The sequence below is a fragment of the Gavialis gangeticus genome, unplaced genomic scaffold (genome assembly GCF_001723915.1).
Source record: "Gavialis gangeticus isolate Ggan-Ray unplaced genomic scaffold, GavGan_comp1, whole genome shotgun sequence".
NCBI classification, from domain to species: domain Eukaryota; kingdom Metazoa; phylum Chordata; order Crocodylia; family Gavialidae; genus Gavialis; species Gavialis gangeticus.
In genome coordinates, this window is record NW_017729032.1 from 61,316,842 (window position 1) to 61,329,588 (window position 12,747).

Here is a 12,747-nt window from a genome sequence, read left to right on the forward strand (position 1 = left end):
ATGAATTTTACCCCAATGGGTAAAATGGTCAGATTATTGTGAACTGTGGAGATTTTTGCCTCTCTAGCAGGGGCATGGCCCTTTTCCTGGGATCCCTCAAGTATATTTTAACAACCTTTGCAACAGTAGGATGTTGGTTGCTGTAGTCTCCCCTGCATTATCTGTGGCACATTAGGGTGTTAGGTCTTGTTTTGTGTCTGGCTTGACTGCGTAGTTTTGTTAGATTAGATAATAGATTTGTATAGGATGGTCTGCTTAGGAGACCCCTGCCTCAGGAGGTTGGACTACATGACCTGTACGGACTCCTACTTCTTTGATTCTATGGTGTTTGATAGTTTGCCCCCACCAGACTGCCAGACCTATGGCTTAAAATCCCATCAAAGGATACTAGGGGGGAGGGGAAATCAAGTTAAGATCAATTTATTTTTTTTGCTGGCAATTATTTTCTAATACAGATATTTAAGTTCCAAAGGAGTGACATAATTTAACTCACAGATGTTTCTCCCATTGAAAGGGGAAGGTCCTGGGGAAAGGCCAAGGAAGCGCCATAAGGCCAAAGCTAATCTTTATGCTGTGTTGTTATTGCTAAGCTGAAACAAACGGAGGGTTCTACCCAAGTTTCTCAGCGTAAGGAACACAAGGCAGAAATTTACTTGACATTACCATGTTTTTCCAGAGGGAAGCTTGCTGCTTTATGGAGAAGGCTTCATCCTACCAAACCAGTGAATCCTTTTTGACATGTCTGCATACCAAGCAACATGCTAGTACAGCATGCATTCAAAGGCCCTTTTTGTCCAACTTTCAGCCTCTCAACTCTTCTTGAAGGGACATGGTTTGGAGAAAATTGTGCTAATCTGTACTATGGTTTCTTTTGGAGAAGGTGGACAGACCAAGAAAAAAGTGCAGTTCAACTGGCTTCTTCGCTACCAATAGGTCAGGATCACCATAAAGCCCCAGCAGAGAAGGTACCAGAGGGCTGAGAGGAAGGAGGAGAATTCCATGACTCTCTCCAGTATACTCCTGCTCCTGCCAGATCCATTACTTAGGACTCTACTCTACTTAAGGAAATGCAAGGGAAAACAGTGCCCGAAGGCAGCTTTGAGTGAAAGCTAATTTTTGAGATGCAGAAGACAACAAATTTAAATCAACTGTACATGGGGAAAACAGACAAGTAAAAAGTAATAATTTATAAGTTAACCAAAAAACATGACCATGTTTATCTCCAATTGGCGAGTTCAGTAGCATCAAACCTTTAAGACTATCCAAACAATTGTAACATTTCTGAAAGTATTCAAACAATTACAAAAAATCTCTCCTTTCTTCTTGTAACCACCAAATAGGTCATGGAGAAATGTCAAAAGCTTACTTAAGTCCTGTGGGCACTGACACCTACTTATCACTGTGAAACTCTAGATCTTCCAAGATGTGTAGCTACTGTAGAATTCCACTAGTTACAGAAAGTTGGAGCTGTATAAATGCATTCTGAACAAATGCATGAAAAACTATGATATGCAAAGGTGTGTGCTTGCAGAGGCACAAATGGAGGAGTAGAGATGTTCTGGACAGCCGGAGGGTCTCCCTGGAGGACCAAGCCTACGTTTGCTCCAGTGTACCGCATCACTTTTTTCTCTGGGTTATTATTTTTTTTGCTACTAGGAAATCCCAGTAGCAATTTTTGTCCCCATGCTGCAAATTTGCAACGAGGCACATTTTCGTGTTCCATGCATACAATTTGTGGTGCCACAAATTGCGCATGCCCACAGGTGGGGACATGACCCCCAATTACTGAAAACCGTAAGAGTTCTGGCTCTATATCAAATTCCATAGCCTGAACACATGCAAGTTAACTAACTGTTTCTCCAAGACAGACACAGGATGGATGTATCTAAGGAATTACATTTTATTAAAGTAAAAAACAGTTAAAGATACCACTGAACAGGATGGAGTGATGGGTAAACCAACTACCCTCAACCTGTGTAAAGGAGTGGGTGGGAAGTCACAAAAGCAGCAACAGAATGAACATAATGAAATGAAGGGGGAAGGACAAAAAAAGGGAAGGGAAGAAATCTTCACTCACTGTGGTTCTGGGTCAGTATATTTAGCATAAGTTGTAACATAGTATACACCATGTTTTCTAGATTTTCAGATCATAGGTTAGTTGCTCTTACTCCCAGGTTATTTTTAAGTATAAAGAACTCTGGGATTCTTAATCCCAAATTTGGGACACTCTCTAAAAAAGTTTTTACAGTCTTCAGGACAAGGGATCATTGGTATTTTGTTTTGTATACCTCAGGATGTACCAGCATCACGTCCTCATTTCTATGGATACGTGTATCTAACATGAAATCATAGAGACACAGTATGTGCTGAAATTGGAGTGTATACAGAAGAAGCTCACTTTTTCTGAATTTTGAGAATACACAGGCAGTAAATCAAATGTTCTTCGTGCTCTGTATCTGTCTTTGCAAACAGACCACAGAGGATATTTCCTTCCTTTTCTTGAAATGGAAAATCAAGTCACATATCAAGTAAAGTATGTATGACAGCTAGCCAATTTGAGATGATAACATGATTCTGACTCTGGGGTTCCTATTACCTGCTGGAGGGCCCTTCTTCATTCCTACAGGATCACTCAGCATTTGAAATACCTGAAGACTGTTCTACATCACAATATGCATCATTGTCACAGTTTGATTAATAAAACAAAATCTTAAAATCCGGACTATCTGAAGAGGTTTATCCCTCTGACCCCTTGTGTTTAGCGATTACATGATAAATAGGCATGAACTACAAAATCATTCACTTTGTGTCATAAATAGATTTGGATAGAATCGCAAGCCTTCCACTGAATCGTCTCTGCAAAGATGTCCCATCTTTTCAGCTAGAAGCAGCCTGGAGAAAAAGAAAAAATGTGTGTAATATCAGTTAAGGAAAACATGCTGATCAAAAATGTTTTACAAATTATCAGTATTATTTACCTCTCTTTGGCCAAAAGAACAGACATTCCCACCAGCTTGGCAAATTCTTCAGCTGTGAGAGAACCCTTTTCAGATACCTATCAAGGAGAAATTTAAAGCATTAAGATTGTATTGATGTTTTCCTGTCTACTACTGAATGAAACAATTTCTCAATCCCTGTATTACTTTTAACCCTGTGAACTGGAAGTGGGCTAAATTGGTAACAAAACCCTAATGAAAACTAAGAAGTGTATCTGCATTTTCTGTTAAAAAAAATAAGCAGTTTCTTTCCATTATATTAATTAGTGCCCTGAAAACTTGCTGAATATGAAAAAGAACAGGAGTTACTAAAACAAATGACATTACAAAGCATTTTTTTTCCAGACTCTCTGAAAAGGTATCTTAGGAGAAGTGGGTGGGTAAGTTAATATAGCCCAGAGACAGCAACACAGATGTGCAATCAGTATTTACATTGCACAATCATAGTAAGCAATTTTGTAAACAATGACATTTAGGAAAGGAAATAAGAGGCAGCAGAGTTGGAGGGCTCATCAATTTAGAAATTGTAGTCACTCATGAAGAAAGTAGAAAATTGGAGCTGATTAATTTAAATAGCTCACTCCCAGTACCAACTTCTAAAAACTACCATTCTTCCCTAAGTCTCAGGATTTAAGTATAGGAGAAGGCATGGTTTCTTGCTAATAAATTGTTCTGTTCTTTCTCCATTTTTGCAGATCCAAGCAGTTTTCGGTACATAAACAATGCGTCTTCTCCTGGCACCCACATAAAATTTGCAGGGTCTTCTTCTGTAGTATCCTCAACAGTTTCCAATTTTGTTGTAGCCTTCTCAGGGCAAACTGGACCTTAGGTTTTGTAAAAGCAAACTGCTAAAAGTCAGTGTTACGAGTTGTTTGCATAACTTAACATGAATTATGTATTATTATGATTTTCCTTCTCTAAATGTTAGCCTAATCTGGACTGACTTAAACTTCCACATATTTTTGCCTTTCTACCTCACCTGCTACTCAAAACATTTGACTTCTCTGAGACCTCAGATTGAATTCCTTTCCCTCAAACATTTTCTGTTACTATATCTTACTGTACACTGGGAGGTTATGTTAGAGCACGGGTAAGCAACATTTTTAGGCAGGGTGCCAAAAACACCCACCACCTTGACTTGTAAGATGTTGGAGTGCCAGGGGTGGATGGTGAGGGAGCCACAAGGGACCACATCCTTGTTGTGACAGTGCAGCCCTGGCCTCTTCCCCACCGTCCACCCCACCAAGGCATGTGTGCCAAGCCAAATGCCTTCGCGTGCCACATTCTGGCACCCGTACTGGAGGCTGCCTACCCCTGTGTTAGAGTGTGCTCCTGGCTACATGTTTTATCTCATCTTTTGCTTTCCCTCTTATTTCAAATTATTTCTCCACCCACTCACATTTGTTCCCTTGGTATCTTTCTACTTTTATTCACATCTTCTCTAATGCTGCTACTTATGTCTGGGACATCATTTACCTGCATACACTAATATCCAGGTTTATTAATTCAAACCTCGTGTAAAAAAATAATTTGTTTATGAATCCAAAGCCTAGTTTTATGTTAAAAATACGGCCAATCCATCATCTGATCAGCCTGTGTATTATATGGCTAACCTTATTTATAATGTGCCTGCTTAAAATGGAAGTTTCTTGACAAGCAATCCATTTTGTATAACACTGAACAATTTTACTAATGCAACAAACAAATAATGAAATTGACTAAAAATCAGCTAGGAACAACAGTAAAACTGACTACGCAATTTTCAAGAAATGAATTAAAAAAAATATTTTAGTCTAAATTCTTACTTGTATTATGACATTTCTTTTAAAATTTTCCAAATTTTGACCCCCAAATCCTTTTAATCAAGTAATGTGGTTCTGCAGGTTTGCCTTAATACATTTGGAGGTCCACTTCCAAGTTTCAAGTATAATTAATGCATCCGGTAGCACTAAATGTCTTTATTTGACAGAATTTCCTTCTTTTATATAGACTGACTTATATATGCTCACTTTATGAAAAACAATAGTGTGAGCCATGTCCAATAACATGAAGGGAAAAAAACTCCACTGCAGACGACATGGTAATTAAGTATGAAAACAGCATACATGACACAAATTACGCAAATCGTACCACCACTTTCTGACCAATCCAGATTACTTTTATGAACTGCCCTTTAAAATGGACAGTTTCTTCACAAACTGGATATAAAATATACATTGCACATACAGGGCACATCCAGATGAGTGTGCACATGCGGTTCATGGTGCTGTAGACCTGTCTGCGTTGCTGCAAACCATACGTGTCACACATGCAGGCATTAGCAGAACTAACTTGCAGCATGGTGGGTTTTTTTGATACCAGGAGATTCTGGTGTCAAAAGAACCTGCACCAGAAAAAAAAACTGGGCAGTGCACATGGTAGCAGTGTGCGTTGTCCAAAATTGGAGCCTGGCCAGCCAGAACCAGGCTCAGATCACTGCTGCTGGAACCCCAGAATGCCCCCAGGTAAGGCTGCTTAGGCCAGCCCAAGTGCTAGCCCCAGCCTCTCCTACCTCACCTGGAGCATTTCTCCTTGAGCTAACCTCACGTGCAGGGGCATGTTGGGGCAAAAAGCTGCAACGTGAATTTGTGCCTCTGCTTCACCCCTCCCCCTCCACCGCTCCCCCGTGGCAACCACACGCCTCTGATTGTGGGAACAATGGGCTGTTATCATACCAAACCAAAACAAATAATCTATACCTACATTTAAAATCTTTCAGATTTTAAAACACATGGTTCACAGTTGGAAATGCAATTTTGCTAATTTATGGGACCTAACACAAATAAGATGTTCCTCCTATGCAAACAGTTTGGAGAAAGATTTAAGGTAATGAAGTTTGAAAACCTTTCTAAAGAGACTTGCTCCTTAGGCAGTGACTAAAATTAATGTCTGCATAGCACACTGGAGATGAAAAGTACTATTAACTACAGAAGTATTATTGTTACATGATCTTGCCAGCACAGAATTCTGCACTTCAAAAGCTCAAAAGGAAATCCTGAACCTTAAGTTTTACACCTAATGTGCCTAAGTTTCCCTAGCAGACAGATTAGTGAAGGAAATGAGGGTCACATACTGTCTCTAAAGCAGAAGCAACCATTTCCTCTTCATTGTGAGATTGGAGTTCAATTACCATCACGCCACTGTCAAACACACAAAGTCTGAAATCAAAACAGAAAGACAACACAGCTAAAAATGTGTGTATTAATGACCTGTAGTATCTTCCTAAACTAATTAAATAAAATCATAAGAATATTTGATGTAACAGGTAACTGAACCAAGTAAAGAGATGTGTTAATGTTCCACCAAAGTTTATGTTTCAGTCTGAAAATATCAAATGTAGTCAACTGGTAAAAGAAAAATAGCAACTTAAAACATTTTTAATTTGAAATGATCACATAATTTAGCTTTCATTAAATGTGAGCGGACTATGCTCAGACTATATACTGATGGTGGAGTTATGCAAGTTTTGGTGCGATTAAACACCTCTTCAGAGAAACCCACTGAAATTACTTCTGTTAGACTACAGGGACAGCATCTATAGAGAGGAAATACAGTGCAGTAGTGAGGATGCTAGACTGAGACAAAGGACCTACACTGGGGTGGGCAAAATGCAGCCCACCAGGCCATTCTATCTGGCCTGCGGGGCCCCTGAAAAATTTAGAAAATAAATATTTATCTGCTCCTGGCTACCTGTCATGTGGCCCTTGATGGCTTGCCAAAAATCAGTAAGTGGCCCTCTGCCCAAAATAATTGCCTGCCCCTGACCTACACCCAATTCCCTGATCCTCTCCTCTGCACACTCTTTGTGTAATATGCACAAATAGTTTCAACCAAGTTGCTTAAATGCATTTAAGGTTCCTGAATGCCTGAGGGGATCTGGGCCACAGTTTTTCTGTCTCACTTCCTCATCTGGAGCACATACGTATCTACACTTACAGTGAAAAAGGATCAATAAAAATTGAAGAGCGGAACACACTCAAAAACTAGAGCAGTGAGGACCACAGAAGTAGAGTCAATCATCACTTTTTACCTATCAAACTTAAAATATACTAAATGAAATGCAGATATAGGTCTACATTTTGCATCAAAATGATTTTGAAGGACTGCCATTTAAGAATAGCTAATTTTGTTCAAAGAGCTGCAGGATTCATGACCACTTTTTTATAGAAATACCTTGAAGACAAATCTTACCTTATGGGTAATTTCAATGACACTAACATCTTACATGCATTTACTAAATCTTCAGGTGAAAGTAACTATTTAAAAAAAAAAAAAACACAACATATTTACTCACACTTTATATGGTATATACTCTTGCGTGCATTAAGAAACAAAATGAACAACTCTAAATACAAAAATAGTAGCATGTACAGGTATGTAGTGGAAGACTGTTTTTGGACTGCTTTCCTCATGTCATTCCTTATTTTTTCTAAGCCTTTTAACTCCCTTTTCTATTCTCTCATTAATTTTCTTTATATTCTCTCTCATTGTGGCTTCTCTCTTGAAATACTTTATTTCATTAATATTTTCTCCTTTCTTTTAGGATTTAAAAATCTGTCCCTTTAGTGTTCTTTCGTGTGAGGACAGACTCCCCCTTTTCAGATGTTTTGTTTTCTCATTCTGGCTTTCATCCTCCTTTCTTGGCATTACAATAGTGCTGCTTCAGTATGATGGAGGCGGGTGAAGAGTAAACAATGGAGGGGAGGGAAAAGGGAAGGAAGAACACACCTCAACGTTTTTCATTACAAGACTGGCAAAACATTCATCATTTTATGTCATTAGGGGGAGAGTCTGATTTATCTGACACTTGTTGTTTGAAGTAGTTTAGCAGGCAGAGTTTGTCAAAATAAGTATCAGCGAATCAGTTCCTTACCTCCAATCCTCGAGCACGATTTACAAGACAGTAAACCTCTGTAAGTGACATGATTCCCCCTCGTTCCTGTGAAAACATGAAACTGCTAAGTGAGGTATTATTTATCTAGAACAGGAGTGTCAAAGATATGGCCTGCAGGATGGATCCGGGTCCTGGAACCCTACAATTCAGACTGTGGGTCTCAGACCGACTCTGCATACTACACATACAGAGCATACCAGCCCTGGCCCCGCTCACTACATGTGGTGCATAGAGCTATTCTGGCAAATGCTACATGCAGCATGCAGGGCTGGACCCAGTGCTACAGGCACTGCATGCAGCACAGCGGGCTGGTCCAAGGTGTGTGCTGCATGCAGTGCCCAGCTGGGCTAGCCCTATATGCTAGTTTTGGAGCTAGTCCAGATCAGGTCCATAGATCAGCCCCATGCACCAGAGCCAGTACACAGGACTGGGTTGGCGTGGGTGCTATATGCAGCATGTGCTCTATGAGACTTCTAAGTGAGGTATTATTTATCTAGAACAGGGGTATCAAAGATATGGCCTGCAGGATGGGTCCACGTATGAGCTCTGAACAAACAGGGGCTGGTGCATGCTGCACACTGTGCTGGTTAAGGGCTTTCAATGCATGAGGTGCCCATGCTGACTCTGGTGTGTGGGGCTGGTTAGTGGCTTGAATTGGCTTGCAGACTGGCCATGGGTTGCACCTGATTTAAAACATATAGCATGCTATCTTGCATATGCTTGAACGGTTGAAAGCACTAATTGGTATATGAAAGATCAAACCGGGAATTTAAATTATATGCTTGAATCAAAAAGCTCCACAGACAAGACCAAGTACTCTGAAATTATAGGTCAGTGTTCAAATTGTATCTCTCTAATAATTTCCAAATCCCAAACATCAGCTCTAAAATTCAAGGACTGCAAATTATTTCAAGGTTTAAAAACATGTTAGGCTAAGAGAACAGTGTTATTATACTAAATCTATGAACAAATTAAATCAAGTTTTAACTTTAACGGAAAATGAAAATCTAACAGGTAGCATGCAAGTTTCTTTCTCTCTCACTCTCCACCCTCCACCACCCCCCGGAGCCCCCCAAATGCATATGCCTGTTTTCAGATAGTCAAGGCAGTTTATATTTTTACAGTAAGCTCAACCCAAATTTTGTAGTGAGGACTCTGGGTTCTATGTGAATGCAGCGGAAGGTCTGCAGCAGCTTTAGATAAATTAAAAAGGGAAGCTTTATTGATTATAAAAAAATTATAAAATCTGTATAGTAGCCTGTGTTGAGACAGAGACCTATTTAATGTTAATAGTCTAATAGTCGTTTTTAGGGATTAGAGTCAACATCCCAAGGCACATAACTAAGGATCCTTGTCACTAAGCACATATAACCACAACAACAAACAACAGGGCCTCTTGCCCCTCTGTATTGAAGAAGACAACCCTTAACTGGCTTATATGCTCTTCACATTTTCAAAACTGGTATCACAACCATAAGTTATAAAGAAGGATTAGGGGTCCCCCCCAAAATAAGAGCTTAAATTTGATGACAAAACATGAACACTGCAACTGCAAAATATGTGAGAGCCTACAAACAGGAAACAGACTGCTGAGTGCAAATTTTGAAGAACTGCCCCACATAGTACATCCTTTTTAGGATGAGAAACCAGTACCACAAATTAACTCCTTGTAATACTTTAAGTACTCAGCCCTGTAAGAGAACCAGCATTCTAAAGAGGCAAAGAGACGCCTCCTCTAAAATAACAGTATGACCTTTCATATTTTGAAGCATGAAACCTTAGGAGGCATATTGTCAAGGTCCACAGTCATGGAAACACATTTGCATTGAATATTGTCAACATGCACAGAAAAAACAACAGGTGCTTTACCTCTAATGGTGTCTGTAGGATTCCAGCTAGTTGTTTTGCCAGTTGCATATGGTAATGTGTACCAGATCCATAGGTTTCCCTGGTGACTGGATTAGCTATACCCATGCTCAATAAATAGGATTTAAACCTGATAGTCTAAACAAAAAGAAAAACAAGTTACATCAGTAACTGGACAGTTCTATGTTTTTTTACTTAAGCCTTTATTCCTATAATGGATTTTGGTGTACTACTGTGAGACTAGAAAATAAACAAACATCAATTATTAGGAACAATATATAATTCATCAAAATGGAGGCAAGCTCAAACCCTGAACTTTTTAACAATTTACAGGGGACTTATTAATCAGGAAGGAAAAGAAGAAGACAGTCACTGTCCTCTACATCAGTGGTCTCCAAAGTGGGGTGCGCAAGACAATCCACTGGGGTGCAGGAAGAAAATAATAATATATTTTTTAGTGAGAGCAAAAAGGTGTTTTGTACCGTTATATAATTTATAAATAAATAAATAACTATATATATATTGGGGTGCATGCTCAAATATTTTTTTTACTGATAGGGATGCACAATCAAAAAAGTTTGGAAACCGCTACTCTACATAATAGAGTCAACCTCTCTAGCTGTTTTTAAACCAAACAAGGGAAAAAGGATAGACATCAAGGGTGCTTGCAGATGTAAAAAATACAACACATTTTTTTTAAATGGTGCTTTATTTGAAACTTGGTGCGTTTGTGTGCCAAGCCCCACACATGCCCAGAAGAGGCAGCATATTACTTCAACCTGGCTTGCCTGACACCTGTGTAGATTGGGCGCTTCAGTGGGGCTTTTTCGGTGCTCTTCTCTTTTAGCTAAAAAGTGCCAAAAAGCCCCACTGGAGCATCTGGTCTATACAGACACTGCAGAGCTGGACTGAAGTAACGTGTTGCTTCTTCTTGTAAAGCACTTTTTTGGTTTGATTTTTTAGCTTCCGCAAGCAGCCAAAAACTCTGTAATCACTTCAGATCACTAGTTACATCTGAAGCAAAGGCCTCTGACTAGAGCAGGCTTGTCCAACATGCGGCCCGCGGACTACCATGTGGCCTGCCAAGCCATTTTCTGTGGCTCGAGGTCCCTCACTCAGGACAGGAGGATGGAGGGGAGGGGAGCTGCTCACCCCTGTGGGGTGGGGCTCGTGTGACCTCCCACATCATGTGAGCCAGGTCCCGCCGCTGCCCTGAGGGCTGCCCTGGCTGTGCCTGATGGGACAAGCTGAGGACAGTGCCCGCTTTTAGTTGTCTCTGGCTCGGCCCCTTGCCCCAGCATCCTGCCCGCCTCCTAGGACCTGCCAGGCTTGGCCGTGGGGCGGGAATGGGGCGCAGCACCCGGCACAGGCAGTTGGCAGGGCAGCCCCGAGGGGGCCTTGGCAGGTGGGGTCCTGGCATGACCTCTGTGGGGCAAAGCGGTGGGAGCTGGTGTCTGCCAGGCCCCGCACTCCAGGCTCGCAGCGCTAAGGCCACTGAGGTTGTGTGCACGGACAGCCGGGCACCATGGTGCACAGGGCTGTGTGGGTGGGCGAGCGAGGGGCCGTGCTGCTCAGGGGTGGCCTGGGGGGGAAGGGGCATTGTCACTCTCTGCAGCTGGGTCAGGCACTGCTCTCCTGCCATGGCAGCTGCCTGTGCCCTCCCAAGGGCCATTTGCCTTCACTGCAGGGAAGTGCAGAGGAGCACAGCGGCTTGTGTTCCCCTGAGGCCTTCTTCTGCAAGAAGCCACCCTGGGCAGACCAGGCCTGAGACCCTGCCCCAGGCTGGGAACCGGCTTTGCTCCTGCAGTTCCGCTGTCTCATGCGTTGGCTGGGCCCCAGCCACGTCTGCCCGGGCACTGTCAAACTTTGGGCAGTGGTGTGGCTGGTTTGGGCAAGGCCTGGGGAACCAATGGCATAGGCGGCCCCTTGGCTACATTGGTTTGGTCACATATTTTAACACAGCTGTCAAATATCTTCTGGGGCTGCCTTCAAATGGTGCTTGTAGTAGGCAGAAGGGCGGACCCAGCTGTTGGGATGGCTGGTCCAGGACATCATTTGCTGTAGTTTGTCACTAGCTGAGCACAGGTTGGGGTTTATGCCAGATTTGCCTTATTTAAGGCTTGTCCAATATATGGCCCCCGGGGTGATAAAATATGAATATGGCTCGCCAGCCCACTGTATGATAAAATGTTCATGATCTGGCCCCACATTCAAAAAGGTTGGACACCCCTGGACTAGAGTCTTCTCTCTCTTATGCCTTGAAACTTTTTCATTAAGTAAAAAGAAACAACTGCACACTAATAAAATGTTCCTTATTTGTATTACAGCTACCACCACAGTACACCTTTAGTTGATATTTCTATTAATTCCAAAAAGAAAGCTCACTTACCTCATCTTCTGTGATGTCACCTTGTTTTTCTTTAATTTTGTTAGCTATTGACTTGGATAATTCCACCATTTCCTTGGCCTATCAAGATACACAAGCAAATATATAAACTTTTGGCAGTGCACATTTGGAGAATCTGGTTAAAATTAGATAACTCATAAATTCAGAAACATAAATGATGCATCCATACCTTTTCCATTAGTTTACTGAGGTCTTCAAAAGCCTGAAATGGAACATGGACATTGTAAAGTTGCCTGCCTAAAGAAAAAGTGCTCTAACGACTGAAGAATTTTCCTAATTCTTTTCCCAATTTTCCCAGAATGTCCAAGAGTTCTGACATATATCAGATCACCTAATATTTCAAACTACATATCATTAATAATAATTATTTATGTAATAATACATACAATTATGTTATACAATTATGATCCACATGACAGAGTTACTTTTCCTTCCTAGGGATCACAAGATCAAAATTAGAAAGGAACAAAGTAGGAAAGGGGGGGGGGGGTGGCAATCTATGTCAAGGAGCACTACACATCCTCTGCCAGCAGAATGGGGTCAGA

General features: G+C 41.2%; 1 protein-coding gene across 2 annotated transcripts in view; it reads right to left on the minus strand.

The window, feature by feature from the left end:
- Nucleotides 1-1,880: 1,880 nt before the first annotated feature.
- Nucleotides 1,881-12,747, minus strand: part of VPS36 (vacuolar protein sorting 36 homolog) — a 30,953-nt gene continuing 20,086 nt past the window's right edge. For both annotated transcript variants that reach the window (XM_019525023.1, XM_019525024.1), the window contains 8 exons: nt 12,372-12,404; nt 12,185-12,262; nt 9,799-9,933; nt 7,909-7,974; nt 7,227-7,291; nt 6,109-6,193; nt 2,979-3,055; nt 1,881-2,892 (listed from right to left, as the gene is read on the minus strand). In XM_019525023.1, coding sequence (XP_019380568.1) covers nt 2,796-2,892; nt 2,979-3,055; nt 6,109-6,193; nt 7,227-7,291; nt 7,909-7,974; nt 9,799-9,933; nt 12,185-12,262; nt 12,372-12,404 — 636 coding nt within the window. In that variant the 3' untranslated portion in view covers nt 1,881-2,795. The remainder of the gene's footprint in view (nt 2,893-2,978; nt 3,056-6,108; nt 6,194-7,226; nt 7,292-7,908; nt 7,975-9,798; nt 9,934-12,184; nt 12,263-12,371; nt 12,405-12,747) is intronic.